This window comes from Lipotes vexillifer, unplaced genomic scaffold, assembly GCF_000442215.2.
Source record: "Lipotes vexillifer unplaced genomic scaffold, Lipotes_vexillifer_v1.1 scaffold250, whole genome shotgun sequence".
Taxonomy (NCBI): Eukaryota; Metazoa; Chordata; class Mammalia; order Artiodactyla; family Lipotidae; genus Lipotes; species Lipotes vexillifer.
Window position 1 is genome coordinate 864,563 of NW_006785198.1, and position 26,479 is coordinate 891,041.

Consider the following 26,479-nt stretch of genomic DNA (forward strand, 5'->3'; position numbering starts at 1 on the left):
CTCTAGTTCTGTGAAAAATGCCATTGGTAGTTTGACAGGGATTGCACTGAATCTGTAGATTGCTTTGAGTAGTATAGTCATTTTCACAATGTTGATTCTTCCAATCCAAGAACGTGGTATATCTCTCCATCTGTTTGTATCATCTTTAATTTCTTTCATCAGTGTCTTATACTTTTCTGCATACGGGTCTTTTGTCTCCCTAGGTAGGTTTATTCCTAGGTATTTATTCTTTTTGTTGCAGTGGTAAATGGGAGTGTTTCCTTAATTTCTCTTTCAGATTTTTTCATCATTAGTGTATAGGAATGCAAGAGATTTCTGTGCATTAATTTTGTATCCTGCTACTTTACCAAATTCATTGATTAGGTCTAGTAGTTTTCTGGTAGCATCTTTAAGATTCTCTTTGTATAGTATCATGTCATCTGCAAACTGACAATTTTCCTACTTCTTTTCCAGTTTGGATTCCTTTAATTTCTTTTTCTTCTCTGATTGCTGTGGCTAAAACTTCCAAAACTATGTTGAATAATAGTGGTGAGAGTGGGAAACCTTGTCTTGTTCCTGATCTTAGTGGAAATGGTTTCAGTTTTTCACCATTGAGAATGATGTTGGCTGTGGGTTTGTCATATATGGCCTTTATTATGGTGAGGTAAGTTCCGTCTATGCCTACTTTCTGGAGGGTTTTTATCATAAACGGGTGTTGAATTCTGTCAAAAGCTTTTTCTCCGTCTATTGAGATGATCATATGGTTTTTCTCCTTCCATTTGTTAATATGGTTTATCACATTGATTTGCATATATTGAAGAATCCTTGAGTTCCTGGGATAAACCCCACTTGATCATGGTGTATGATCCTTTTAATGTGCTGTTGGATTCTGTTTGCTAGTATTTTATTGAGGATTTTTGCATCTATGTTCATCAGAGATATTGGCCTGTAGTTTTCTTTTTCTGTGACATCTTTGTCTGGTTTTGGTATCAGGGTGATGGTAGCCTCAAGGAATGAGTTTGGGAGTGTTCCTCCCTCTGCTTTATTTTGGAAGAGTTTGAGAAGGTTAGGTGTTAGCTCTTCTCTAAATGTTTGATAGAATTCACCTGTGAAGCCATCTGGTCCTGGGCTTTTGTTTGTTGGAAGATTTTTAATCACAGTTTCAATTTCTTTGTTTGTGATTGGTCTGTTCATATTTTCTATTTCTTCCTGGCTCAGTCTTGGAAGCTTGTGCATTTCTAAGAATTTGTCCATTTCTTCCAGGTTGTCCATTTTATTGGCATATAGTTGCTTGTAGTAATCTCTCATGATCCTTTGTTTTTTCTGCAGTGTCAGTTGTTGCTTCTTCTTTTTCATTTCTAATTCTATTGAATTGAGTCTTCTCCCTTTTTTTCTTGATGAATCTGGCTAATGTTTTATCAATTTTGTTTATCTTCTCAAAGAACCAGCTTTTAATTTTATTGATCTTTGCTATCATTTCCTTCTTTTCTTTTTCATTTATTTCTGGTCTGATCTTTATGATTTCTTACCTTCTGCTAGCTTTGAGGTTTTTTTGTTCCTAGTTCTCTAATTGCTTTAGGTGTAAGATTACATTGTACATTTGAGATGTTTCTTGTTTCTTGAGGTAGGATTATATTGCTATAAACTTCCCTCTTAGAACTGCTTTTGCTGCATCCCATAGGTTTTGGGTCATCGTGTTTTCCTTGTCATTTGCTTCTAGGTATGTTTTGATTTCCTGTTTGATTTCTTCAGCGATCTCTTGGATATTTAGTAGTGTATTGTTTAGCCTCCATGTGTTTGTATTTTTTACAGATTTTTTCCTGTAATTGATATCTAGTCTCATAGTGTTGTGGTTGGAAAAGATACTTGATACAATTAAAATTTTCTTAAATTTGCCAAGGCTTGATTTGTGACCCAAAATATAATCTATCCTGGAGAATGTTCCATAAGCACTTGAGAAGAAAGTGTATTCTGTTGTTTTTGGATGGAATATCCTATAAATATCAATTAAGTCCATCTTCTTTAATGTGTCATTTAAAGCTTGTGTTTCCTTATTTACTTTCATTTTGGATGATCTGTCCTTTGGTGAAAGTAGGGTGTTAAAGTTCCCTACTATGATTGTGTTACTGTCAGTTTCCCCTTTTATGGCTGTTAAAATTTGCCTTATGTATTGAGGTGCTCCTCTGATGGGTGCATAAATATTTACCATTGTTATACCTTCTTCTTGGACTGATTCCTTGATCATTATGTACTGTCCTTCTTTGTCTCTTGTAAAAGTCTTTATTCTAAAGTCTATTTTGTCTGATATGAGAATGCTACTCCAGCTTTCTTTTGATTTACATGTGCATGGAATATCTTTTTCCATCCCCACACTTTCAGTCTGCATGTGTCCCTAGGACTGAACTGTGTCTCTTGCAGACAGCATATATATGGGTCTTGTTTTTGTATCCATTCAGCCAGTCTGTATCTTTTGGTTGGAGCATTTAATCCATTTACATTTAAGGTAATTATCCATATGTATGTTCCTATTACCATTTTCTTAATTGTTTTGGGTTTGTTATTGTATATCTTTCCCTTCTCTTGTGTTTCCTGCCTAGAGAAAATCCTTTAGCATTTATTGTAAAGCTGGTTTGGTGGTGCTGAATTCTCTTAGCTTTTGCTTGTCTGTAAAGGTTTTAATTTCTCAGTTGAATCTGAATGAGATTCTTGCTGGGTAGAGTAATCTTGGTGGTAGATTTTTCCCTTTCATCACTTTCTATATGTCCTGCCACACCCTTCTTATGGGGATTCCCTTGTATGTTATTTTTTGCTTTTCCCTTGCTGCTTTTAATATTTTTTCTTTGTATTTAATTTTTGATAGCTTGATTAATATGTGTCTTGGCATGTTTCTCCTTGGATTTATCCTGTATGGGACTCTCTGTGCTTCCTGGACTTGATTGACTATTTCCTTCAAATATTTTCTCAGTCCCTTTCTTTTTTTCTTCTTCTTCTGAGACTCCTATAATTCGAATGTTGGTGCATTTAATGTTGTTCCAGAGGTCTCTGAGAGTGTCCTCAATTCTTTTCATTCTTTTTTCTTTATTCTGCTGTGCAGTAGTTATTTCCACTGTTTTATCTTCCAGGTCACGTATCCGTTCTTCTGTGTCAATTATTCTGCTATTGATTCCTTCTAGAGAATTTTTAATTTCATTCACTGTGTTGTTCATCATTGTTTGTTTGCTCTTTAGTTCTTCTAGGTCCTTGTTAAACGTTTCTTGTATTTTCTCCGTTCGATTTCCAAGGCTTTTTTTGTTTGTTTGTTTGTTTGTTTTGTGGTATGCGGGCCTCTAACTGTTGTGGCCTCTCCCATTGTGGAACACAGGCTCTGGACGTGCAGGCTCAGTGGCCATGGCTCACAGGCCCAGCCACTCTGCGGCATGTGGGATCCTTCTGGACTGCGGCACAAACCCGTGTCCCCTGCATCAGCAGGCGGACTCTCAACCGCTGCGCCACCAGGGAAGGCCCTGATTTCCAAGGTTTTGGATCATCTTTACTATCATTGCTCTGAATTCTTTTTCAGGTAGACTGCCCATTTCCTCTTCATTTGTTTGGTCTGGTGAGTTTTTACCTTGCCCCTTCATCTGCTGCATATTTCTCTGTCTTCTCATTTTGTTTGGGGTTTCCTTTTAACAGGCTGCTTGTTCGTAGTTCCCATTGTTTTTGGTGTCCGCCACCAGTGGGTAAGGTTGCTTCAGTGGGTTGTGTAGGCTTCCTAGTGGAGGGGACTGGTGCCTGTGTTCTGCTGGATGAGGCTGGATCTTGTCTTTCTGGTGGGCAGAACCACGTCTGGTGGTGTGTTTTGGGGTGTCTGTGAACTTAATATGATTCTAGGCAGCCTCTCTGATAATTCTGTCTTGCTAGTTGTTTGACTTGGGGTGTCCGGCACTGTAGCTTGCTGGTCGTTGAGTGGAGCTGGGTCTTAATGTTGAGACGGAGATCTCTGGGAGAGCTCTTGCCAATTGATATTATGTGGGGCTGGGAGGTCTGTGGTGCACCAATGTCCTGAACTTGGCTCTCCCACCTGAGAGGCTCAGGCCTGACACCCAGCCGGAGCACCAAGATGCTGTTGGCCACACGGCCATATACGTCGTGGGGAGCTTCTAGTCTTTTGGGAAGTCTGAGGTCTTCTGCTGGCATTCAGTAGGTGTTCTGTAGGAGTTGTTCCACATTTAGATGTGTTTTTGATGTATTTATGGCAAGGAAGGTGATCTCCACGACTTACTCCTCCACCATCTTGCAGGTCCCCCCACCATGGTCAGTCATTGACTGGGAGAGAGCATGACCTTGGCTGGGAAACTGAGGCAAGTTGTGATGATGCTAGAGGCTGTCAGCTAACAGCTTCCTGGCACTAGAAGAAGTTCTGAGTAGCATACTATCTTGAATTTTTTTTCTCTTAAGTCATTTATTTCACACAGGATTAATCATTAGTTACCAAATACAATTGAGAATACTTTTTCTTTCAGTATAAATGAAGCAGGAGGAGCTGATGAAAGACATATCACTGAATACTAAAATCCAACATCTTGATTCCTTTTTTTTTCTTTTACAAAATAGTGTTGAAATAGCCCTGCAGCAAAATGAAATCATGAATACATTTATTAATGACTGGAAAAGCCTGGCAGAAGAAGAAGGCACCTTTGGGGACAAGACTGATACCCACCTGAAAGAGTACCAGTCCTTTACTGACCTGCATAACCTAACAGGGAAGATGATCACCTGTGTCTCCTGGCATCCGATCATCTATGGTGAGGCAGAATCATGACTGGGATTCCATTCTGGGATGACATTGAAATAATCTGTTGCTTTTATATGTAGAATTGCAAACTAGCTCACTTTCCATGAGACAGCTTCCATACCTGAGTGCAGGCACCTGCCAAGCACCTTCTGCACCTTCTCTCCATCATGTGTCCTCCCAGCTACCTTGTGGGACCACATTGTGGTCTCTGCTTTATAAGGAGAGGACCAGAGCTCTCAGGAAAGTGACTGGCTCAGGTCACCCAGCTGGTGCAATGCCAAATCTGGAGCTTCATTCCCCCTGACTCTCAACTTACTGGGCGGGATAGGAGATACACCTCCTTTAAAGAGCTCAGCAGCCAAGGAGATAGGAATGTGTGAGGCTTGATCCACGGACAGAGCCATCTGTGCCCTCTTTCTTCCTCCTTTCCTGCCCAACATTGGCCCTCTCCTCACAAAAAAAAAAAAAGAAACACAACACATCTTTTTTTCTTACTAAGTCTTCAAAGTTCAGTTTATTTTGTGAACATCTCAATTTGGTCCAGCCACAGTTCAAGTGCTAAATAAGCAACACATGGCTACTGGCAACCAACGTATTAGACAGCAGAGCTCTAAAAACACTCTTGGTCTCCTGTAGAATATTTTTACACAAGTTTCATCAAAATGGAAATGAACAGTGACTGTGTAGGAAAACAAAAACTAAAAACACTTCTCCATGCACAGTTGCTGCAGATTTTAATTTCTAGTTGTGTTTCTATCAGGGCTAATAGCTGTGTCGGTGGCTGTACGACTCTCCTTTGAAGAGAGGGTCCACTTTTCTGGTAAACTATTGCTGCAACCATCACTGATTCTTTTCTGGAGTTTCTCCGATCCCATACAGCCTCAGGTAATGAAGGAGAGTCATCCACATGTTCTAAAAATTTTAACTACTACTTTCACATATCTTTAGCAGTTTTAATTGCAAAATACTTTATAATCACTTAATGTTGTAAACCCCAATAAAGCTAGGCTTTCTTCAATTCAGAATTTGTCATCATTCAATTTGAGCAAAATTTAAATTTACACTTAGTTTATTGAAAAGATATATTGAACAAATCAACATGTTATTTAAAAAAGAAAAACATTGTAAGAGGAATGTTCAATTGATTTTAAAGAGCAAACTCTTTTATGGACTTTATTTAGGTACTCATTGTTCAAATGCAAAGAGATTTTAGTTTCACATGGATTTCCTTGATTCCAAGGATCACCAGTAGGAGATGGTAATGAGTAAAGATGACTGTGCAGGAGACAGTGGGGAATGGTGGGGACTGTGGCCCTAGAGGGTACCCAGCCCATCCATGGGGACAGCTACTCTTCTGCTCTCTTTGCCAGGTGGTCCTACTTGTCAAGAGAATCCAGCAATTTTGTGTGTGATCTCCCAATTTTTAAACAGCTCAACTAAAACCAAACCAAAACACACAGCAGTCCAAATAAAATAAGGCTAAAGGCTGGGTTTGCCCCCACAGTGTTCAATTTCCAATATCTGCTCAAGATGAGTTCTGCTTAGGGGGAGGGTGCTTTATATTGTTAGATTAAGTTTTTTCAGTGTTCTTAAATATAATAATATTTTGTTTTTATAAAGCATTATATAATTAAGGCTTTCCCTAATAAACCCTAGTGTCCCCTTATTCCTTCTTCCCTAATTCATCTGAATTAAGGCAGTTTTACTGTTATAGAGTCTAGATGCTTTTTTATAGATACAGAGATCAAAATGACAGATCTGTCATTCTTCCTTGTCAGCCTGCTTACCACAAGTATGGTGCCATTCTCTCACTGGTGTTTTCTATCATTTTCCAGCAGTGTAGAACTACTCTTCACTCCATGCCATGGAAGTGTGGCTGAACCTCCAGGCAAATAGGAAGAGGAAAGAAAGACTCTCCTTTCCTCTATTTTTTTTTAATAGAAATGTGATTTATTTATTTTAGTTTCTTAAGGAAGTCAGTAATCAGTTTATTAAGATAGAAATTCCATATAAAATTTATAGTTTTGTTAAATATACTTATAAACTTAATTATATTCTATTTATTTATTTTTATTAAAAAATTTTTTTAACCTTTCCTCTATTTTGAAGAATAGCTTTAAAAAGACACATAAATAATTTCTTAAAGATATGATACAAATGATTAATTTTTTCTTTGTTCTAATCAAAACTATAGGAAAGTATTAAAAGATTTCATTTTCAAAAGTAGAGGTTTCTCTAGAATCCACAAAGTACCAAATAAACCAAGATAATTCACCTCAATTCCAATTTGAAATCTTTAGCTCAGTGGTGGCAAACCAATGGCCTCTGGGGCCTGTATTTTTGGCTGTTATGTTTAAAGAACGGCAACCATGCAAGTGTTTAGCTTGGTGGTGACACAGTAGCTCAGGTGCTAACTATGGTTAGTATATCTATTTCCTCACACTGGTGTATTCCTTGCAGGACTCCCTCCCTGCCCTCCAGGCACTTGGTTTTGTTTACCTTATGGGTTCTGTATTATTTTAAAATTTGTAATATTACCGCTGGCAAAGCCGCCGTCTTCTCTTTTTCAACGCATTTTATTTTTGAGTGCTCACCTCTGTGGCAGACTAGGTATATGCAGCAGAGAAAAAAATCATACAAATATCCTGGCCCCCAGAGCTTGCTCTCCACACTTTTCAGAAACACTGATTTCATAGTCTTTTTATTTATAAAAAATTATAACATGCCCCAGCAATGACCCACAAAGGGGAGGGGAGGGGAGATTGGGTCCCCTTGAGAAACTACCTGCTCTCATATGCATGATCAATGTCCAGAATAAAATTCAGCAAAAGCAGCTTCCAATCCAGAGGTAGAATTCTGGGAATGGAATTCATGTGCATGTTTCTTATAAACAGCTATAAAATTAGACTTTTGACTTTATTAATATTATTTCTAGCCATGATCTTAATAGATTTTCTCATTCTCTCTTGAATTTGGGGGGTTTACCTTAGTTAATGCTGGAAAGCCCAGATGACATCTTCTGCTTCCAGTTCTGTCCAAGTGACCCTAATATCATTGCTGGAGGGTGCATAAATGGGCAGGTATATATGGCTTTTTTTTTTCAGTTCTTTATTAATTTAGACAGCATTCTGTAACACATTTTGACTGGTAGTTTTTTTAACTTAAGGGTTCAACTCAGCAGAGGGAAGGCATGTCGATTGTATGCCAGTCACCATGCCAGGAACTGGGGTATGAAGATGTGTTAGACATGGTATCTGGGCTCAAGATGTCCACAGGGTAACCCAGTTATGATAACTGGAAGAAAACCAGGTCAGATCTATTTGTGTTGCTGGGATAGAACCACACGTTGTACAAGATTCCCGGGAAGAACAATAACCATAAGCATAATACCTCTTGGTCAAGAGCCCTCTTCTGAAATTTCCCTAGAGGTAGGAGTTAGGGAATGATCCAGAATTTAAACAGAATTCTCTGGAAAACATGCTTATATCACTGAATTTATGTGTGTATAATTTGTTATCCTATTTGCTTTTTTCTCTTTTAAGTTATCTAATTTATATAAAATTTAGATTCTATCTTCCAATTGCCTGTTTCTCCAACAGAGCAAAACAAAAATCTTATAGCTATTTTATTATCAAAGTTTAAATTCATTGTGACACAGTGAGTTTGACCATTACCAGGGTATAATGATTTTTTATCGTGTGGCTAGGAAAACTTTTAGGTAGTTGAAATGTAAATGTTTGCATCATCCGTGCCAACTTATCCAGAACCAAAAACATCTAAGAAAACTAATTTTTTTCCTCGGTTTCATTCAACAATAACTGGTGATCTAGTGAGGAGCCAGAGTACATCCTCCAAGCCGTGCAAATATTGCCGTTTTTACTCATTGAGAAGGTGACACAACTTTGTTTTAGAATATTTTAGAAAAGCAAATGCTGAAAATAAAATTACTCACAATTCTGTGATCCTGACATTTTGTTTACATTTTAGTGTACTGAAATGGCTTTTAGTCATTGAAAATTATTCTAACTTAGTGTTGCATATTCTGCTTTGTTCTGATTTTTCAAAAAATGACCATCTGTGTATATGCAAATTCAGAGTTGGCCATAATATTCAATTAAATAGAAATCATCATTTCCTAGCCTTTTGAACAATTTTGGCTGTTTGTACTTGATTCTGGAGAACAGACTGCTTTCTCCTGTGTCTAAAACAACTGTCCCCACATTCCCTAAAACAGAGGAAGAACTCTTCCCAAAGCAGAGAGAATTGCATTATGCCTACCTTGAATTTAAAAAAAAAAAAAAAAAACCCACTAGCATTTATTAACACAAGCACAAAAAATCAAAGTGCTGAAAATTCTTTTAAAGAGAAGAAAACATTATTAAGAAAAAGGGGAATATCCTGAATAACAGGATGGAGAAGTAGGAACAAATTAAGAGTAACAAAATTAATAAATGTATGTGTAGCTCAAACTAAATAAAAATATATAAAGCCAAAAACATAAATAAATAAAGAGAAGAAAACATTTTTTATATAAGCTTTAAAAGTTGCTGACTCACAGGGAGATCAGCTTGGTGCTTTGTGACCACCTAGAGGGGTGGGATAGGGAGGGTGGGAGGGAGGGAGAGGCAAGAAGGAAGAGATATGGGAACATATGTATATGTATAACTGATTCACTTTGTTATAAAGCAGAAACTAACACACCATTGTAAAGCAATTATACTCCAATAAAGATGTTAAAATAAATAAATAAATATAAAAAATAAGAGTTGCTGACTTACTTAAGATGTAGGCTAAATTTGATTATCCTCCCAAGGTGGTTTATTTATCAGAGTGCATGCAATACCAATAGGTTTTTTTAAACGTTCAAGATGCAATTTGCTAGTTCCTGAAAGTATGTTGTAATAACATTTATTTCTGTTTTAGATTGTCATGTGGGATATTACCGCACATGCAGATCGAATAGAAAACATCAAGGCAGGTGGTAGTAGAAGTAAAAACGTCACACTCAAGGTTAGCTTTTTATAATTTTTCACTTGCAAATTTTTTCCGTTCATGAGTTTATCAAAAAGTACACAACAGTGTTGCCAAGCTAAACAGAGACTCACTAGAAAAAAAAAAGTGTTATTTCCTAAGTCTTCACATCTGCTGTGGATGTGTTTTGAATCACTTTTATGTAGGCTCTTGATTAAAAACACCACTAAACAGGTTGTACTGTCTATCCCAGGGGTTCTTTTTTGTTGTTATTGTTGTTAAATAAGATGAAGGGGCCAAGGGATTGCCTAAAGTGATATAGTTGAAAGAGCACTGGATAGAAGACCCATGCATCCAGGCTTTAGATCACCATCCTGTGAGTTTGGATATGTCCCCCATCCCCTCAGCAAGCATCAATTTTCTCGTGTATAAAATGAAGGGGTTAAAAGCCTTCCAGGTAATAAGACACTATGATTTGTGAAGCTGTGGATCCTGCCAAGAGGTCTAGAGATTCCTCAGCTCCCAACTCAGTACTCACCCACCATTTGCACATCCTCACCCCCAGTCCTTCAACCTGAGCATCACAGGTCTCTGACCAAGAAACCATGGGATGTGGTTTTCTGTGCACTCACAGAAATACTCCTTCAAAAATGGGATCTCACTGGTTCTTTAGGGAATGGGTCAGTCATTCTTGTTAAAAGTTTAGAGGTAAAATCTTAGACTAAACTGAAGTAGAAAGAAGATAATCTTATTATCTAACTATATAATACATAGAAACACTAATTTGTGTTTTTCCTTGAACTGGTATTTCTCCAAATTATTGATTTTAATTGGAATGATAAGTAAAGTATGAGTTGCTTCATCAGCTCTCTGAAATTAGCACATAACTTTCTTGTAACATTTTACAGCCTATGTTTCTCCTTGAACCAGAGACTAATAAAGAAGCAATGTATATCAGACACTGTGCAGTCTCCTCAATAGAAAATGGACATAGGAAAGTTATTACAGATATACATTGGCTGCCTGACACATTTGAGGTGAGTCTTGATGGCTTCATACTTTTCTCCTGCTGGCTTGTAATTTTTAGAAAATTTTATTCAAAGAGGATGTTTGAAGTCAACAATTAATTTGCATTTTAATTGTAAAATAACCAGAAACAACACATCACACAATTGTGTCACCGTTGACAGACCAAGATCAGACTTAGGGATGAGAATAATGCCAATGTGTCAACTTCAGTGGTTTATAAAAATAAAAAATGTAGGTGGTGTTAACACTGATATAATACAACAGTGGAGAAAGTGAAGGTTGTAAAAATAGAGTGCAAATATTTTACACCCTTAGCCTTTGCAGATTTAAAGTTTATGATTTCAACTATTTAGAGCATATAACCTTGAAGATCTGCGACATGTAGTAATGCGTCATTTTGCAAGGCAGTCTTGAATTGAGTGTGTCATGAGACTGGTAGGTGAAAACTATTTGTGCAGTGAGTGAGCCCAGCTGACGGCCTAGCATCTGCGCAGCACTGTGGCTTTGTGGTTCTTTACTTGACCCACAACAGCTGTTGTTTGTGAATTTGAAAACTAGTAAGCTTCCCAAATGTTTCCCTCAAGGAACTAATAGTCTATGGAAATTAAAAGGTCAGAATATCAAAGAATATTCTGAAAACTTAGAGTTATGAAGGGTGATTAGCCCTTCAAGATATTCAAATGGATTATGCAAAAGCACAATTACTTTTCAAAGTTATAATGGACCAAAATAAATACAACAAATCAAAATAGAATATCATATTTCTGGATTCTGTAGTTTTCTAAGCTAATTAATATTGAAAGAAATTCAAAACATATACATGTAAAGTTTTAAATTACAAAATAAAGAGCAAGTAGCAAAATGAAGAAAACTATTTGCCTCAAATATGGTGAATACAAAATTTCCAGTAAATAAGCTAAAGACATATACTGAAAAACAATTAGTAGATAAACAGGAAAATTATTCAGACTTTCTAATATCAAAGAAATTAATAATAAAGAAACAATAATGTACTATTTTGGACCTATTTGATTTTTTTCTTTTCCAATGGACCTATTTAATTTTTAAATGAAAGTTTCTAGTAATTTCCCATATTAGAAAGGATGAAATGGTGAAATCAATAAACTCCAACATTACTGGTTCCAACATAAAAGCTTTAGAATACAATTTAGTCAATGTGGTTCTTAAATCATCCAAATTTTCAAAGTTTTTGACCAGTAATTCAAATTTGGGAAATTTATGCAAAGAAATAATCCAATTTGTGTCCTAAGACATACAATCGCATGCATACCTTGACAAATCATGTCAAAGTGTATCCATGAAAAAGATTGGAAAAGAATGTAAGGTAGAATTATATTTGATTTTAAAACCTTCTATTTTCCAAACTCTGTAATATGATTGTGGGTTTTTTTTTTTTTTTTTTTTTTTTTCTTGCGTTATGCGGGCCTCTCACTGTTGTGGCCTCTCCCATTTGCGGAGCACAGGCTCCGGACGCGCAGGCTCAGCGGCCACGGCTCACGGGCCCAGCCGCTCCGCGGCATGTGGGATCCTCCCGAAACGGGGCACGAACCCGCGTCTCCTGCAACGGCAGGCGGACTCTCAAGCACTGCGCCACCAGGGAAGCCCTGTGGGGTTTTTTTTAATCATTAAAACATAAAACTCCAGAGCAAGCGCAACTCTGGAGTCTTGAACTTCCTACAACAGGGAAGCCTTATTAGAGGGAGAGGAAAGATGGGTTCTGGATTGTTTATCAATCACAGTGGAAGCTGGCAGCTGTTAAGTGATCCTGACTGGGCTCAGGCCACAGCAGTGTCAGCCAGGTTTCTAGGATCCTAGCTCCTTTGATGCCAACAGGCCTTGCCAACAGGCCTTACCACTGTTGCACCTGTATTCTTCCTCCCACCCCTACTTTTACTGTTTATCTGCTGCTGGAACCCCCACCTTTGTTTGACCTTTTGCTCATCAGTCCTACCAAGTAGGTAGGGTGTTGGGGAAAGTCATGTTTCCCTATTGATTTGAGAGTAGCACCTTCACAGGTTGCCAAAAATCCTTCCACCTCCTTTGAGAGCTAGCTGCTTGGAATCTTGGACCTTCTAGGACTCTAAGGGGCCACTAACCCTCCTTGGACTCCTTTGTGTGCTAGCAGAGCGGTGCCACTAATTACTAAAAGAATGCAGGCACCCCAGCATTCACTGCATGCTGTAGGTATCTAATTTAACACAAGTCTCTTTTCTGTTGATCTTACCTGCTTAACAATCTCATAAAAGCTCCCATGTTCAGCTCCACAATTAATAGTGAAAAACAGAGTGCCTACATTTCTAATAATAATAGTAATGAAATTATGATGCATCATCTATATATTAAAAAACAGAATGATTTGTGACTACATAGGTAAATGTTCAAATTATATTAACTGATGGGCTTCCCTGGTGGCGCAGTGGTTGAGAGTCCGCTTGCCGATGCAGGGGACACGGGTTCGTACCCCGGTCCGGGAAGATCCCACATGCCGCGGAGCGGCTGGGCCCGTGAGCCGTGGCCGCTGAGCCTGCGCGTCCGGAGCCTGTGCTCCGCAACGGGAGAGGCCACAGCAGTGAGAGGCCCGTGTACCAAAAAAATAAATAAATAAATTAAAAAAAAAAAAAAATTATATTAACTGAAAGATCTTAAGATGGAAATTTATATGCATACTAACTAAAACTAATTTTAAAATGTAAAAATGTTTCTGTGAAAAAAAGCTGGAAAATATGTATAGAATTATATTTGATTTTGAAACTTTCCAGTTTCCAAATTCTGTTTGTGTGGTTCTTTTAATAAAAATTAAAGCAAAGGAGAAAAAAAATTTTAGCGTAAAAAGCTTTGAGAAAAAAGTCATTACTGTCCTAGGTACACAGAACTTACTTCCAGCATTTAAAAAAATAGATTAACAGATTGGGATCTGTCTTTGAAAATCGAAGTGGAATATCCTGTCAACTTGTCACTTGTTCGGCAGACTGGTATGTCTTATTTTAATCATTACCTAATATGTTTGCAAACAATATATTCTTTTTAGATGCTTATAAAATCATTGCCCTCTTCTGTTCCTTAAATAATCTTTGTTGTAACAATTAAACCTAATATAACTAAAGGACAGAATGTTAGATTGTTGCTGGTTTTTAAAAAATCTTTTTGTGGATACGAATATGTTGTAAAAAGAAGAATTAACTAGGTTTCATGGTTGGTAATGTTGCATAATATTATCCATAGTTATTCTGTTTCTTCATATTCACATATTTGTAAATTTGTAATATGTGTTGTTTACATTCAATTTTATCTCACAATTACGAAGATGACAACGTTTAATTGGGAAAGTTTCTTTTAAAAAGTGGAAGAGTTTTACATTTTTTATTGCATATTTATTACAAGTGTTATAATTATATTTGAAAACATATTTTATTATGTCATCTGTGGTATTCTACCAATGATTTATGTTTTGACCATTAATATGATTAATATTTTTATTAATTTTAATTATTTATCCATTATTAAATGAATAAATAATATTAACTAATTCACATAAATGAATAAAAGTTTTGTTAGTCTCAAGTTACCATCTGTTTATCTAAATACTTTAACTTACACATCTAAATTCTTTAATAATATCTTAAATTTATTAATCTGTTTACTCATAACCTAACTGATAGAAATTATGGAGCTAATGTGGCATATTCTTTGCTGTTCTTATTATGTTTTCACACAATTACTACAAAGACATTGTATACTGAAGTACTGAACAAGTATCATTATAAATTTTTACCAAGTTTATTGTGTTCAAAATAACACTCTAGGGCTTCCCTGGTGGCGCAGTGGTTGAGAGTCCGCCTGCCGATGCAGGGGACGCGGGTTCGTGGCCCGGTCCTGGAAGATCCCACATGACGCGGCCCCTCACTGTTGTGGCCTCTCCCGTTGTGGAGCACAGGCTCCGGACGTGCAGGCTTAGCGACCATGGCTCACGAGCCCAGCCACCCTGCGGCATGTGGGATCCTCCCGGACTGGGGCGTGAACCCACGTCCCCTGCATCGGCAGGCGGACTCTCAATCACTGTGCCACCAGGGAAGCCCACATTTGATTTTCATAATCAACCTGTGAGGAAGGAGAAATAAGAGGAGAAATGACAGTTACTGTATGCCTACTATGTACAAAGCACATTAAATCCAACTCTGTGTATGTGTTTTATATATATATATATATATATATATATATATATATATATATATATATACACACATATAAAACGTATATAGACTCTTGTATGACACTAAAACAAGCAATAAAATAAAAAAAGATAAATTGAACTTCATCAAAATTCAAGTTGATAGTGCTTTTGAAGCACTATCAAGAAATTTAAAAGACAACCCATACAATGGGAGAAAATATTTGCAAATCATATATCTGATAAGAGATTTCTATTAAGAGTATATAAAGAACTCTTACAACTCAACAATAAAAAGACAAATAATCTAATTTAAAAATGAGCAAAGATTATCAATAGACATTTCTTCAAAAAAGATAGACAAATGTCCAATAAGCACAAGAAAAGATGCTCAAAACCATTAGCTGTCAAATCAAAACCACAATGACACAAAATAGCCAAAACAGTCTTGACAGAAAAGAACAAAGTTGGAAGACTCACACTTCTTAATCTCCAAACTTTCTGCACAGCTACCGTTGTAGAGACACATGTACTGAGAATGGCTTAAGGATAGACATATAGATCAATGGAATAGAACTGAGAGTCCAGAAATAAACCCATATATCTGTGGTCAACTGATTTTCAACAAGGGTACCAAGACAATTTAATGGAGAAAGAATAGTCTTTTCAAGGAATGGTGCTAGGACAAATGGGTATTCACCTGCAAAATAATTACCTCACACTCTATACAAAAATTAATTGAAAGTGAAATAAAGACCTAAATATAAGAGCTAAAACTGTAAAACTCTTAGAAGAAAACATAGGCAAACATAAATGTAAATGTTTATGACCTTGGATTAGGTACTGATTTCCTAGATATTACCCCAAAAGCACAAGGAAATGCAAATCAGAATCACTTTTGATGAGATACAACTTCACACCCACTAGGATAGCTAAAGTTTAAAAAAGACAAAAAATAGTAAATGTTGGTGAGAATGTAGAGAAATTGGAATCCTCAAGACAAAAAAAAAATAATACATTTGGTGAGGGTGTAGAGAAATTGGAATCCTCAAAAATGATCCAGTTGCTTTGGAAAACAATCTAGCAGTTCCTCAAAAGATTAAATATAGGTGTTACCATATAACCCAGCAATTCCACTCCTAAATATATATCCAAGAGAAATGAAAACCTATATCCACACAAACTTACCAACAAATGTTCATAACAGCATTATTCATAACAGCAAAAAGGAGAAATAACCCAAATTTATTCATTCATCAGTCCATCAAATGAGGAATGGGTAAATAAAGTGTAGTACAGTCCATACAATGGAATATTATTTGACAATAAAAAGGAATGATGTACTGATATATACTACATCATGAATGACCTTTGAAAACATGCTAAATGAAAGAAGCCAGTCACAAAAGAACGCATACTATATGATTCCATTTATATGAAATGTCCAGAATAGACAAATCTGTAGAGACAGGAAGTAGGTTACTGGTTGCCCAGGGCTAGTCGGAGGGATTGAGGGAAATGGGGACTTACTGGTAATATGTACACGTTTTTTTCTGGGAGGTGATGAAAATCTAAAATCGATTGTGGTAATGCCTTGCACAACTCAATGAATGTATTAAAAACCACTGAATTGAGTACTTTAAATGGGTGAATTTTGTGATATGTGGGTTATATTTCAATAAAACTGTTATGTTTTAAAAAAAGATTGTGTCAATCTCCAAACTCAGCTCTCATATATGATAATATTAGTCTCAATACTAGCAAAGTCATTAAATAATCCTATAAATGGTATAATTCCCCAAAATATTCAATGCAAAACAGTCCTATTTCATAAAAATCTTAAATTCAGAGATATCAGATCTAGCCATGATCACATTGGTAATGTGTAGCAGCAATAATGGTAGTCCTGAGGTTACACCTCTTCTTTATACTTAGTTAAAAAATAAACTGTAAACTTTTTTTAAAGTACAATATGTTTTTGGGATATCAGACCTCAGAAAGCCTTAACCCCTCAACCACCAACAAAGAAAAACAAAGAAGAAAGTATTGAAGTTCCTTTTGATGTACCATCCACTTTTTTGCATCTAAATCTCTCCTGGAAACCTCTTTCTAAGGTAAGTAACGTGGGATTTAGTCCATTTTATTTGCTTATATACACTATATGGTTTATATGCATAGACATACATACATGTACACACACTATAAAAGTAGAGCAGCTCAGATTAGCACAGGACATTACAATACATGTATTCATTCAACCAGTCAGTTCTTCAGTGAGAGTTATTATAAGGTCTGCCTAGGTCAAGGCAGAAATCACAGTTATTGTGAACTCAGGATTGATATTTGTTCATGTATAAGCAAGCCCCAACTTACCAGTGGTTTGTGTAATAATTATTCATTTGCAGAGCAGTTGCTTAAAAATTGGTAGGCTCTTAGGTTAGCCTGGGAAAGCTAATTTTACCCCTCCTGTAGCCAAAATTCTACATATTTTGCATATCAATAGTAGAATTGTACTGTAATACCTATGACCAAATAAAACTGAAAGTAATTGAAAGAGAAATTATTTGTAGTTATCTTCAGTGGCAGAGCTTGAAAAAAAGTAGTTTTAATTTAAGAAAGATAAGGCTGTGGATGGGAAGTATGTGAAAAGTATGAATGAACTTCTGACATTGATGGCTCTTTTTCTTTGGAATGTTTAATTCTAATTCCAAACTTAATATTTTTCTTTTCCTCTGATTTACAAGTATCACTAGAATTACATTATCATGTATTTGCTCCCAGTGAAAGAGAGAGCACAGAGGGGTGAGAATACTCCTGAAGTAACTAGGATTAGAAATTCAATAGAGAGGATTAGAAATTTTCTAGGGTAGGATTTACTGAGCTGCAGATACTTTTAAAAGAAACAAGCAAACAAAAATTCACCTGAGAATAATTGTATAGCATGTGGACAAACATCCTTTTGGAGAAAAGTGAGGAGGGAGACATGAGAGGGGAATGTAAAGTGTGACAGTTTCCCATCCTGGAGCAGACTCAGGGCCATCCTGGAACTTAGGGGCATGTGTGTCCCTGAAGGGACTTGACAGTTCCAGGGGAATGCAAGGTCCCTGCACAACTGTTTGGAGCTTTGTTTGACTAAAAGATTTAGGGAACAGGGGAATAGGCCATTATTTTATATGAAAACCAACAATGAGATTTTATGGAATAGAAAACAAAACATTTTCAGAAGTTTAACAGCACATGAGACTTTGGGATTTGGAAATGAGCCCCCAGACAAGCTCCCCTCAGTAGCCTGGTTTTAGAAACTGTGGTTTAGGTGCCTGCCATTGGGGAAAAGCAGCCAGAATCTGAGGGAGAATGAAGGAGAGGGAAGTAGGGACATAGAGATCTGGGGGCAGAAGGGAAAAGCAAGAATAAACCAGCCATGGATAATTTAAGGATATATGGAAATAATCTTTCTTGTATGTTCTCTCAAAAGATAAGGCTGTCTAAAGGTGAAACAACTTTAGACCACTGCCCAACCAGGTTAAGCCTGAGTGAAGACAGTCTTCTTTACAAAGCACAAGGTAACTGCTTTTTCTTATTAAAAAGGCATCTAATGAAGTTCAGGTGTTAGTAGTTCCTTACGTCTAAGGTGAATACTTGCTAGGGTAGTCTAATTAAAAAAAAAAAAAAAATACAGAAAAGCAAACCCTCCAATATGGAACTTTACAAAGGCTGTAATCGCTATAGCCAGCACACTAAAACTGCCTATACACAACAAAAGACTTGACAGAACTCAATTCAATTCAGTTTCACAGTTATTGAAATATATTTTTGAAAATTCATATATTTTTGAAAATTCATTACACTAAAAAATTTAACAAAGCTCACTTAATGAATATGTATGTGGCCAAGAATAATTCTAGGGCTTCCCTGGTGGCGCAGTGGTTGAGAGTCCGCCTGCCGATGCAGGGGACATGGGTTCGTGCCCCGGCCCGGGAGGATCCCACGTGCCGCGGAGCGGCTGGGCCCGTGGGCCATGGCCGCTGGGCCTGCGCGTCCGGAGCCTGTGCTCCGCGGCGGGAGAGGCCACAACAGTGAGAGGCCCGCGTACCGCAAAAAAAAAAAAAGAATAATTCTACAGAATGGAATGCATCTCAAGTCTAGCAAACTAAGTTATGAAGTGCTCAAAAACAAATTACCATTCTCAATCAGAATAGAATAGAAAAATTAATATTTATACAACACCATGAGAAAACTGAGGAAAGAAAGAACAATTGACCTTTTTTTTTTTTTTTGGCTGCGTTGGGTCTTCGTTGCTGCACGCGGGCTTTCTCTAGTTGCAACGAGCAGGGGCTACTCTTCGTTGCAGTGCGTGGGCTTCTCATTGGCATGGCTTCTCTTGTTGCGGAGCACAGGCTCTAAGAGCACAGGCTTCAGTAGTTGCGGCTCGCGGGCTCTAAAGCGCAGGCTCAGTAGTTGTGGCACACGGGCGTAGCTGCTCCGCGGCATGTGGGAATCTTCCCGGACCAGGGCTCAAACCCTTGTCTCCTGCATTGGCAGGTGGATTCTTAACCACCGCGCCACCAGGGAAGCCCCTTGACTTTTTAATATATCTCAACCTATACACGTTTGTTGAAGTAATTGAAGGGTATGCATGTGAGCTGTCAAAACTGTTCGAATAAAGTTGTGGATTAATATCCCGCCTGGAGAGCAATGCATAATGAAAATGTACGAGAATCACTAGCAACTGAAGTAGTTTTCAAACATTTGCCTTATCAAAAGGATTTACACTTATAAATTGTTCAGTGTTCAGTTAAATAATAGGACATCTAAGAAAAACATATTATATAACTCATACCCAGCTTGGGCAAAATTCACTTTGAAGCTGTGTGTTTCATAGATACAACCCAAGACCTCCTGCTAAAAAAAATGGAATCACTGAATTTTTATAGACATTTTCAAAGCAATATTAAAACATTCCACGTGTTTTTTGTTTGTTTGTTTGTTTGGGTTTTTTTTGCGGTACGCGGGCCTCTCACTGTTGTGGCCTCTCCCGTTGCGGAGCACAGGCTCCGGACACGCAGGCTCAGCGGCCATGGCTCACGGGCCCAGCCGCTCCACGGCACGTGGGATCCTCCCGGACCGGGGCACGAACCCGTGTCCCCTGCATCGGCAGGCAGACTCTCAACCACTGCGCCACCAGGGAAGCCCCCATTCCATATGTTTTATGTATTCGGGCCCCCTTCATTCCAGAGGGTGAGTAAGGAGAGTTCCCTCCTTCTCCTACTCCTCCTCTTGTATTCGACTATTGGTTACCATATATTGAATTCCAACCAAGGGTCAAGTAGTGCTCTAATATTGCACATGCTTTTATTCATTTAACAGATATTTATGAAGTGTTTATTTTATGCTAGGCACTGGGAGTGCAATGGTGAGTAAAATAGACGTTGGTAATCAGAACAGTCCTGCAAGCTGGGAATTTTCGTTATCAATTTGTAATCAAGGAAATCAAGACTGGAACTTGTAAAAAGTTATCAATGTCCTTTATTAACCTAATGAAAAAAGGTGATCATGAGGGTGTCAGTGCTTTTATCCAATTTATAGTAAGGATACCATTAAATCTTTGAAAGTGTGGGGGGTTTTCCTTACTTTTAACAACTTTATTGAGGTGTAATCGACATACCATAAAATGCACATGTTAAAATGTTCAATTTGATATGTTCTTACATATTAAAAACCCATGAAACCATCACTATAATCAAGATAATGAACATAGCCATCACTCCCAAAAGTTAACTCTTATAAGGATTCCCTTTGCACTCCCTTCCTCCAGGACCTCCCCTACCTCCGCCCTCAAGCCACCACTGATTCTGTCACTGTATAACAGTTTGCATTTGCTAGAATTTTATGTAAATCACATAGTTACACATTTTTGTCTGTCTTTCTTTCAATCAACTAATTATTTTGGGATTCATCCGTGTTGTTGTGTGTATCAATGGCTTATTCCTTTTTATTCCAGAGTAGTATTTCATTGTATGGATATACCACAGATGTTTATCCATTCCCCTGTTGATGGACATTTGGGTTGTTTTCAGCTTAGGGCTATTATAAGTAAAGCTTCTGTGAGTGTTCATATACAAGCCTTGTATGGACATATGCTTTCATTTGTCTTGGGTAAATACCTAGGAAAGGACTGATTAGATCATATGGCAGGTGTATGTTTAAGTTTTTAAAGAAACTGTCAGTGTTTTCCAAAGTGGTTGTACCATTTTACATTCCCCTGGCAGTATATGAGAGTTCCTTTTTTTCCACATCCTCACAAGCAATTGGTGTGACTAGTCATTTTAATTTAACTATTCTAAAATGTGTGTACTGGGACTTCCCTGGCGGTCCAGTGGTTAAGACTCCATGCTTCCACTGCAGGGGGCACAGGTTCAATCCTTGGTCGGGGAATTAAGATCCTGTATGCCGCGTGGTGCAGCCAAATAAATAAAATAAAATAAAATAAAATGTGTGTACTGATTATCTTATTCGTGTTTACCTAATGGCTAAAGATGTTGAACATATTTTCATGTATTTGTTTGCCACCTGTATATCTTCCTTGGTGAAGTGTCCAAATCTTTTGTCCATTTTTTACTTGTGTTGTTTGTTTTCTTATTATTACGTCTTAGGAGTTCTTAATATAATCTGCATACTAGTTCTTTATCAAACATATGATTTGCAAATATTTTCTCCCAGTCTGTGATTTATACTCTTTTAAGTTGTTGTGTTATTCTCTTAACATTTCCTTTGAAATGTTAGATCCATAAAAATCATTGCCCGTGTAAGTAGCCACTTTAAGAAGTTCTATACTTATTCATTTTTTAAAAATATCTTTATTGGAGTATAATTGCTTTACAATGGTGTGTTAGTTTCTGCTTTATAACAAAGTGAATCAGCTATATATATACATATATCCCCATATCTCCTCCCTCTTGCGTCTCCTTCCCATCCTCTCTATCCCACCCCTCTAGGTGGTCACAAAGCCCCGAGCTGATCTCCCTGTGCTATGCAGCTGCTTCCTGCTAGCTATCTGTTTTACATTTGGTAGTGTATATATGTCCATGCCACTCTCTCACTTCATCCCAGCTTACCTTTCCCCCTCCACGTGTCCTCAACTCCATTCGCTATGTCTGCGTCTTTATTCCTGCCCCTAGGATCTTCAGAACCTTTTTTTTTTTTTTTTTTTGCGATACGCAGGCCTCTCACTGTTGTGGCCTCTCCCATTGCGGAGCACAGGGTCCGGAAGCGCAGGTTCAGCGGCCATGGCTCACGGGCCCAGCCACTCCGCGGCATGAGGAATCTTCCCGGACCGGGGCACGAACCCTCATCCCCTGCATCGGCAGGCAGACTCTCAACCACTGCGCCACCAGGAAAGCCCAGAACCTTTTTTTTTCTTTAATTCCATATATATGTGTTAGCACATGGTATTTGTTTTTCGCTTTCTGACTTACTTCACTCTATATGACAGACTCTAGGTACATCCACCCCACTACAAATAACTCAGTTTCGTTTCTTTTTATGGCTGAGTAATATTCCATTGTATATATGTGTCACATCTTCTTTATCCATTCATCTCTCGATGGACACTTAGGTTGCTTCCATGTCCTGGCTATTGCAAATAGAGCTTCAATGAACATTGTGGTACATGTCTCTTTTTGAATTATGGTTTTCTCAAGGTATATGCCCAGTAGTGGGATTGCTGGGTCGTATGGTAGTTCTATTTTTAGTTTTTTAAGGAACCTCCATACTTTTCTCCATAGTGGCTGTATCAATTTACATTCCCACCAACAGTGCAAGAGGGCTCCCTTTCCTCTCCAGCGTTTATTGTTTCTAGATTTTTTGATGATGGCCATTCTGACCGGTGTGAGGTGATACCTCATTGCAGTTTTGATTTGCATTTCTCTAATGATCAGTGATGTTGAGCATCCTTTCACCTGTTTGTTGACAATCTGTATATCTTTGTAGAAATGTCTATTTAGGTCTTCCGCCCATTTTTGGATTGGGTTGTTTGTTTTTTTGATATTGAGCTGCACGAGCTGCTTGTATATTTTGGAGATTAGCCCTTTGTCAGTTGCTTCATTTGCAAATATTTTCTCCCATTCTGAGGGTTGTCTTTTCATCTAGTTTATGTTTTCCTTTGCTGTGCAAAAACTTTTAAGTTTCATTAGGTCCCATTTGTTTATTTTTGTTTTTATTTCCATTTCTCTAGGAGGTGGGCCAAAAAGAATCTTGCTGTGATTTATGTCATAGAGTGTTCTGCCTATGTTTCCCTCTAAGAGTTTTATAGTGTCTGGCCTTACATTTAGGTCTTTAATCCATTTTGATTTTATTTTTGTGTATGGTGTTAGGGAGTGTTCTAATTTCATTCTTTTACATGTAGCTGTCCAGTTTTCCCAGCACCACTTATTGAAGAGGCTGCTTTTTTTTCCATTATATATTCTTGCTTCCTTTATCAAAAATAAGGTGACCATATGTGCGTGGTTTTATCACTGGGATTTCTATCCTGTAACACTGATCTATATTTCTGTTTTTGTGCCAGTACCATACTGTCTTGATTACTGTAGCTTTGTTGTGTAGTTGGAAGTCTGGGAGCCTGATCCCTTCAGCTCCATTTTTCTTTCTCAATATTGCCTTGGCTATTCGGGGTCTTTTGTGTTTCCATACAAATCTTTGCTCTAAATGGTTCTGGAATGCCTCTTTGGGAATTTTCTTCAAAGCCTCCATTATATTCTTCTAAGCAATGTGTCAGAATACTTTAGGATGTGGATTCTGGAGTCTGTGTTTAAATCACAAAGCCACAATTTATTATTTGAACAGATCAAATGGCTTTATCTCTCTGTACCTTACTATTTTTTTCCCCACCTATTTGAAAAGGGAGAGATGAAGACAAGGGGAGTAAATAATAAAGGTAACTACCTCTTAGAGTGTTGTGAAGATAAAATGAGTTAATACATGTAAAGCTCTAAGAACAGCCCGTCATCAACTCACAATAAATGTTAACTACCATACGTGAGCCCTTGGGCAAGCTACTGCATATCTCTGAGGCTCAGTTTACTCACCCAGGGAGGAGGATTAATGCTTTACCACCTCAGGAGTTATTGTGAGAAATGAATGAAATGGTTTAGCCCACACAGTTTAGTGTCTGGCATGTAGTAAACACTCAATAAATGTTAGCTGCTATTATTATTACTATTCCTGGTGATGGAAAATCCATGACCCATGAGGATGACATTGAATTGAATAAATATCCAAGTTATTCCAGTCAAGTCTGAGTAAATGCAGTTGATGATAATATTTCTCTCTGGCTTCATCCTCTTTGACCATCACATTAAACTCTATCAACTAAGCCCATTTTCTTGGAGCTCCCACCTTGGCTTTTGTGATTTTCCTGATCCTCCTTCAGTTTCTTTCCTCTTTCCTGCCTCCGTTTCACCTTACTGCCCTCTCATCATGAATATACCTCAAACTCTAACTTCACCTGTGTGCTTTCCTTGTTACGCACTCTCCCTTTGGTAACACAGTGTATTCTCTCACCTCTGCTGAGAATCCTTAAGTCTCGCCTCTCACCATCTCTTGGGATTGAACCCAACCTAATCCTACAACATCTGTGTCTGGAACAGAACCCATAACGTGAGTCATCCCTGCCTCTCTCCCAAGGCCGCCATACCCAGTCTCTCACACAGGGTAATTAAGTCTTTGTTTATAATACGTTGAACATTTGCCTTTGCCTTTTCATTATCAGTAGTGACCCCTGGATCAGGCTCTTGTCTCCCCTTGTTAGGCTAGAGGGTTCCAAACCTTTCTCTCTTGCACCCCCTCAGGAAACATTTTTGAGCACATATCCCCAGTGAACATGTATTTATTTACAAATTATACACATGTTCTACTCTACTAATATATTTATGTACATGATTTTAAAAAGAGAAAAACTGACATAAAAATGAGAGTGAAGAATTTGAAATAAATATTTTAATGATTTTAATTTTATGTATTAAATGGGTACGAAATGCCTTTTTGCTCTTGCTAAATGTATTATGAATAATATCTTTTAGTAAGAACAATGTGATTGAATGTGCCTAGTTATTTCTTAAAATGTTGATGATATTTCATAATACAGCTATTTAAAGCTTCCATGTTTGGCTTACTTTGGTACTTGTTTTTAATGTCTTACCCAATATGAAAGGGACTGCTCAAAACGTGTAGATCCCAAACAAAGGAACTGTTGGTTGTCTATACCTACTAAATCATGATGATTATCGTTTACTTTTGTCTGGAATTACTTTCAAAAGTTTTTTGAAATGCAATGTGTATTTTTAGTGTAGCTGAAGTTTTCTTCTCCTATTTTAGTTTTCATGTATGTGTTTGTTAGTTGATTTTCCCATGATTGATACAACCCAGAGGATGCATTAAGGAGGTGTGATGAGTAAAGTATTGTGAGCTTATATTTCTTTATGATCTTTCCAAGAAATTTAATATCACATTTAAAAAAAATAAGTGATTTGGGAAAATGCCCCAGACATATCTTTAAGAGAATAGAAAAGCAGGATAAAAAGCTAGAGTACTCACTTAAAAAATAGTCTATATATATTCACCAAAAAGTAATAGAGGGAAAAATATACCAATATTTTAATAGTGGTTGCCTCTGGGAAACATGATAATGAAGGATTTTTGTTATTTTATTCATGCTTTTATCTCTTTTCCAAAGCTTCAAATAACATTCATTAATTTCAGGTCTCAACAAATAGCATTTATTAATTTTAGATCTCAACAAATAATATTTATTAATTTTAGATAACAAAAGTATCTGACTGACACCAGATACTTTTAAAAAGAAAGAAGTTCCAGATAACATTTGAGTTTCAGACCCCAGATTAACTGTGCTCTTACTGTTTGCATGGATAGCTGTAATATAGCACAATCATTGATGTTCGTAAATAATAAACCTGAACTAATCAGCAAACATTAAATTGTGTTCCGTATGCTGTGTTTATAACAAACAAGTAACACATTTTAGATGGATTTATTTTTTAGAAGTTAAAAAATTTTTGGTACTTGAGAGACTAACCTTGAATTATTTGAAAAATTGCTGTATGATGCCAACTGAATAAAAATGACATGAGTTTCTCATTAGAGAATATCAAGGGTGTTAACAAGTCAAGAGAAATACCAATGACTTATTGAGAAAATCAAGGGTGTTATTTAACCCAGAGGATGTATTTTGTGTCCGATATACTGTAAATAATTCTGAAATGATGTAAATGGTGTAGAATTTGTTTTCAAACTGTGCCATGGAAACTTTTAGAGCCCCTGAAAAGTGGGCAGAGGAATCTTCCCTTTCCCACCCATGAAACACTTCAACCAGAGCAGTGCAGCTTTGATCAGTTTTACAGTCAGCGGAGTCCGCACAAACTTTGGTTTGAAAAAGGCATTCTACTGCTAAATTACAAGTCTAAAAACGCTTGGACTTATGCCCACCACACTGGGGAAGAAATGGGGCGGATATGTGTCACAAA

The 26,479-nt window shown here is 37.3% G+C and overlaps 1 protein-coding gene across 1 annotated transcript in view; it reads left to right on the forward strand.

The window, feature by feature from the left end:
- The window catches only part of DNAI3 (dynein axonemal intermediate chain 3), a 94,515-nt gene that overhangs the window by 49,167 nt on the left and 18,869 nt on the right, over nt 1-26,479 (forward strand). Inside the window, exons 10-17 of the mRNA XM_007457244.1 lie at nt 4,573-4,763; nt 5,514-5,638; nt 7,744-7,833; nt 9,677-9,763; nt 10,633-10,761; nt 13,673-13,746; nt 16,909-17,056; nt 18,418-18,505. Of these exons, the coding sequence (XP_007457306.1) occupies nt 4,573-4,763; nt 5,514-5,638; nt 7,744-7,833; nt 9,677-9,763; nt 10,633-10,761; nt 13,673-13,746; nt 16,909-17,056; nt 18,418-18,505 (932 nt within the window). The remainder of the gene's footprint in view (nt 1-4,572; nt 4,764-5,513; nt 5,639-7,743; nt 7,834-9,676; nt 9,764-10,632; nt 10,762-13,672; nt 13,747-16,908; nt 17,057-18,417; nt 18,506-26,479) is intronic.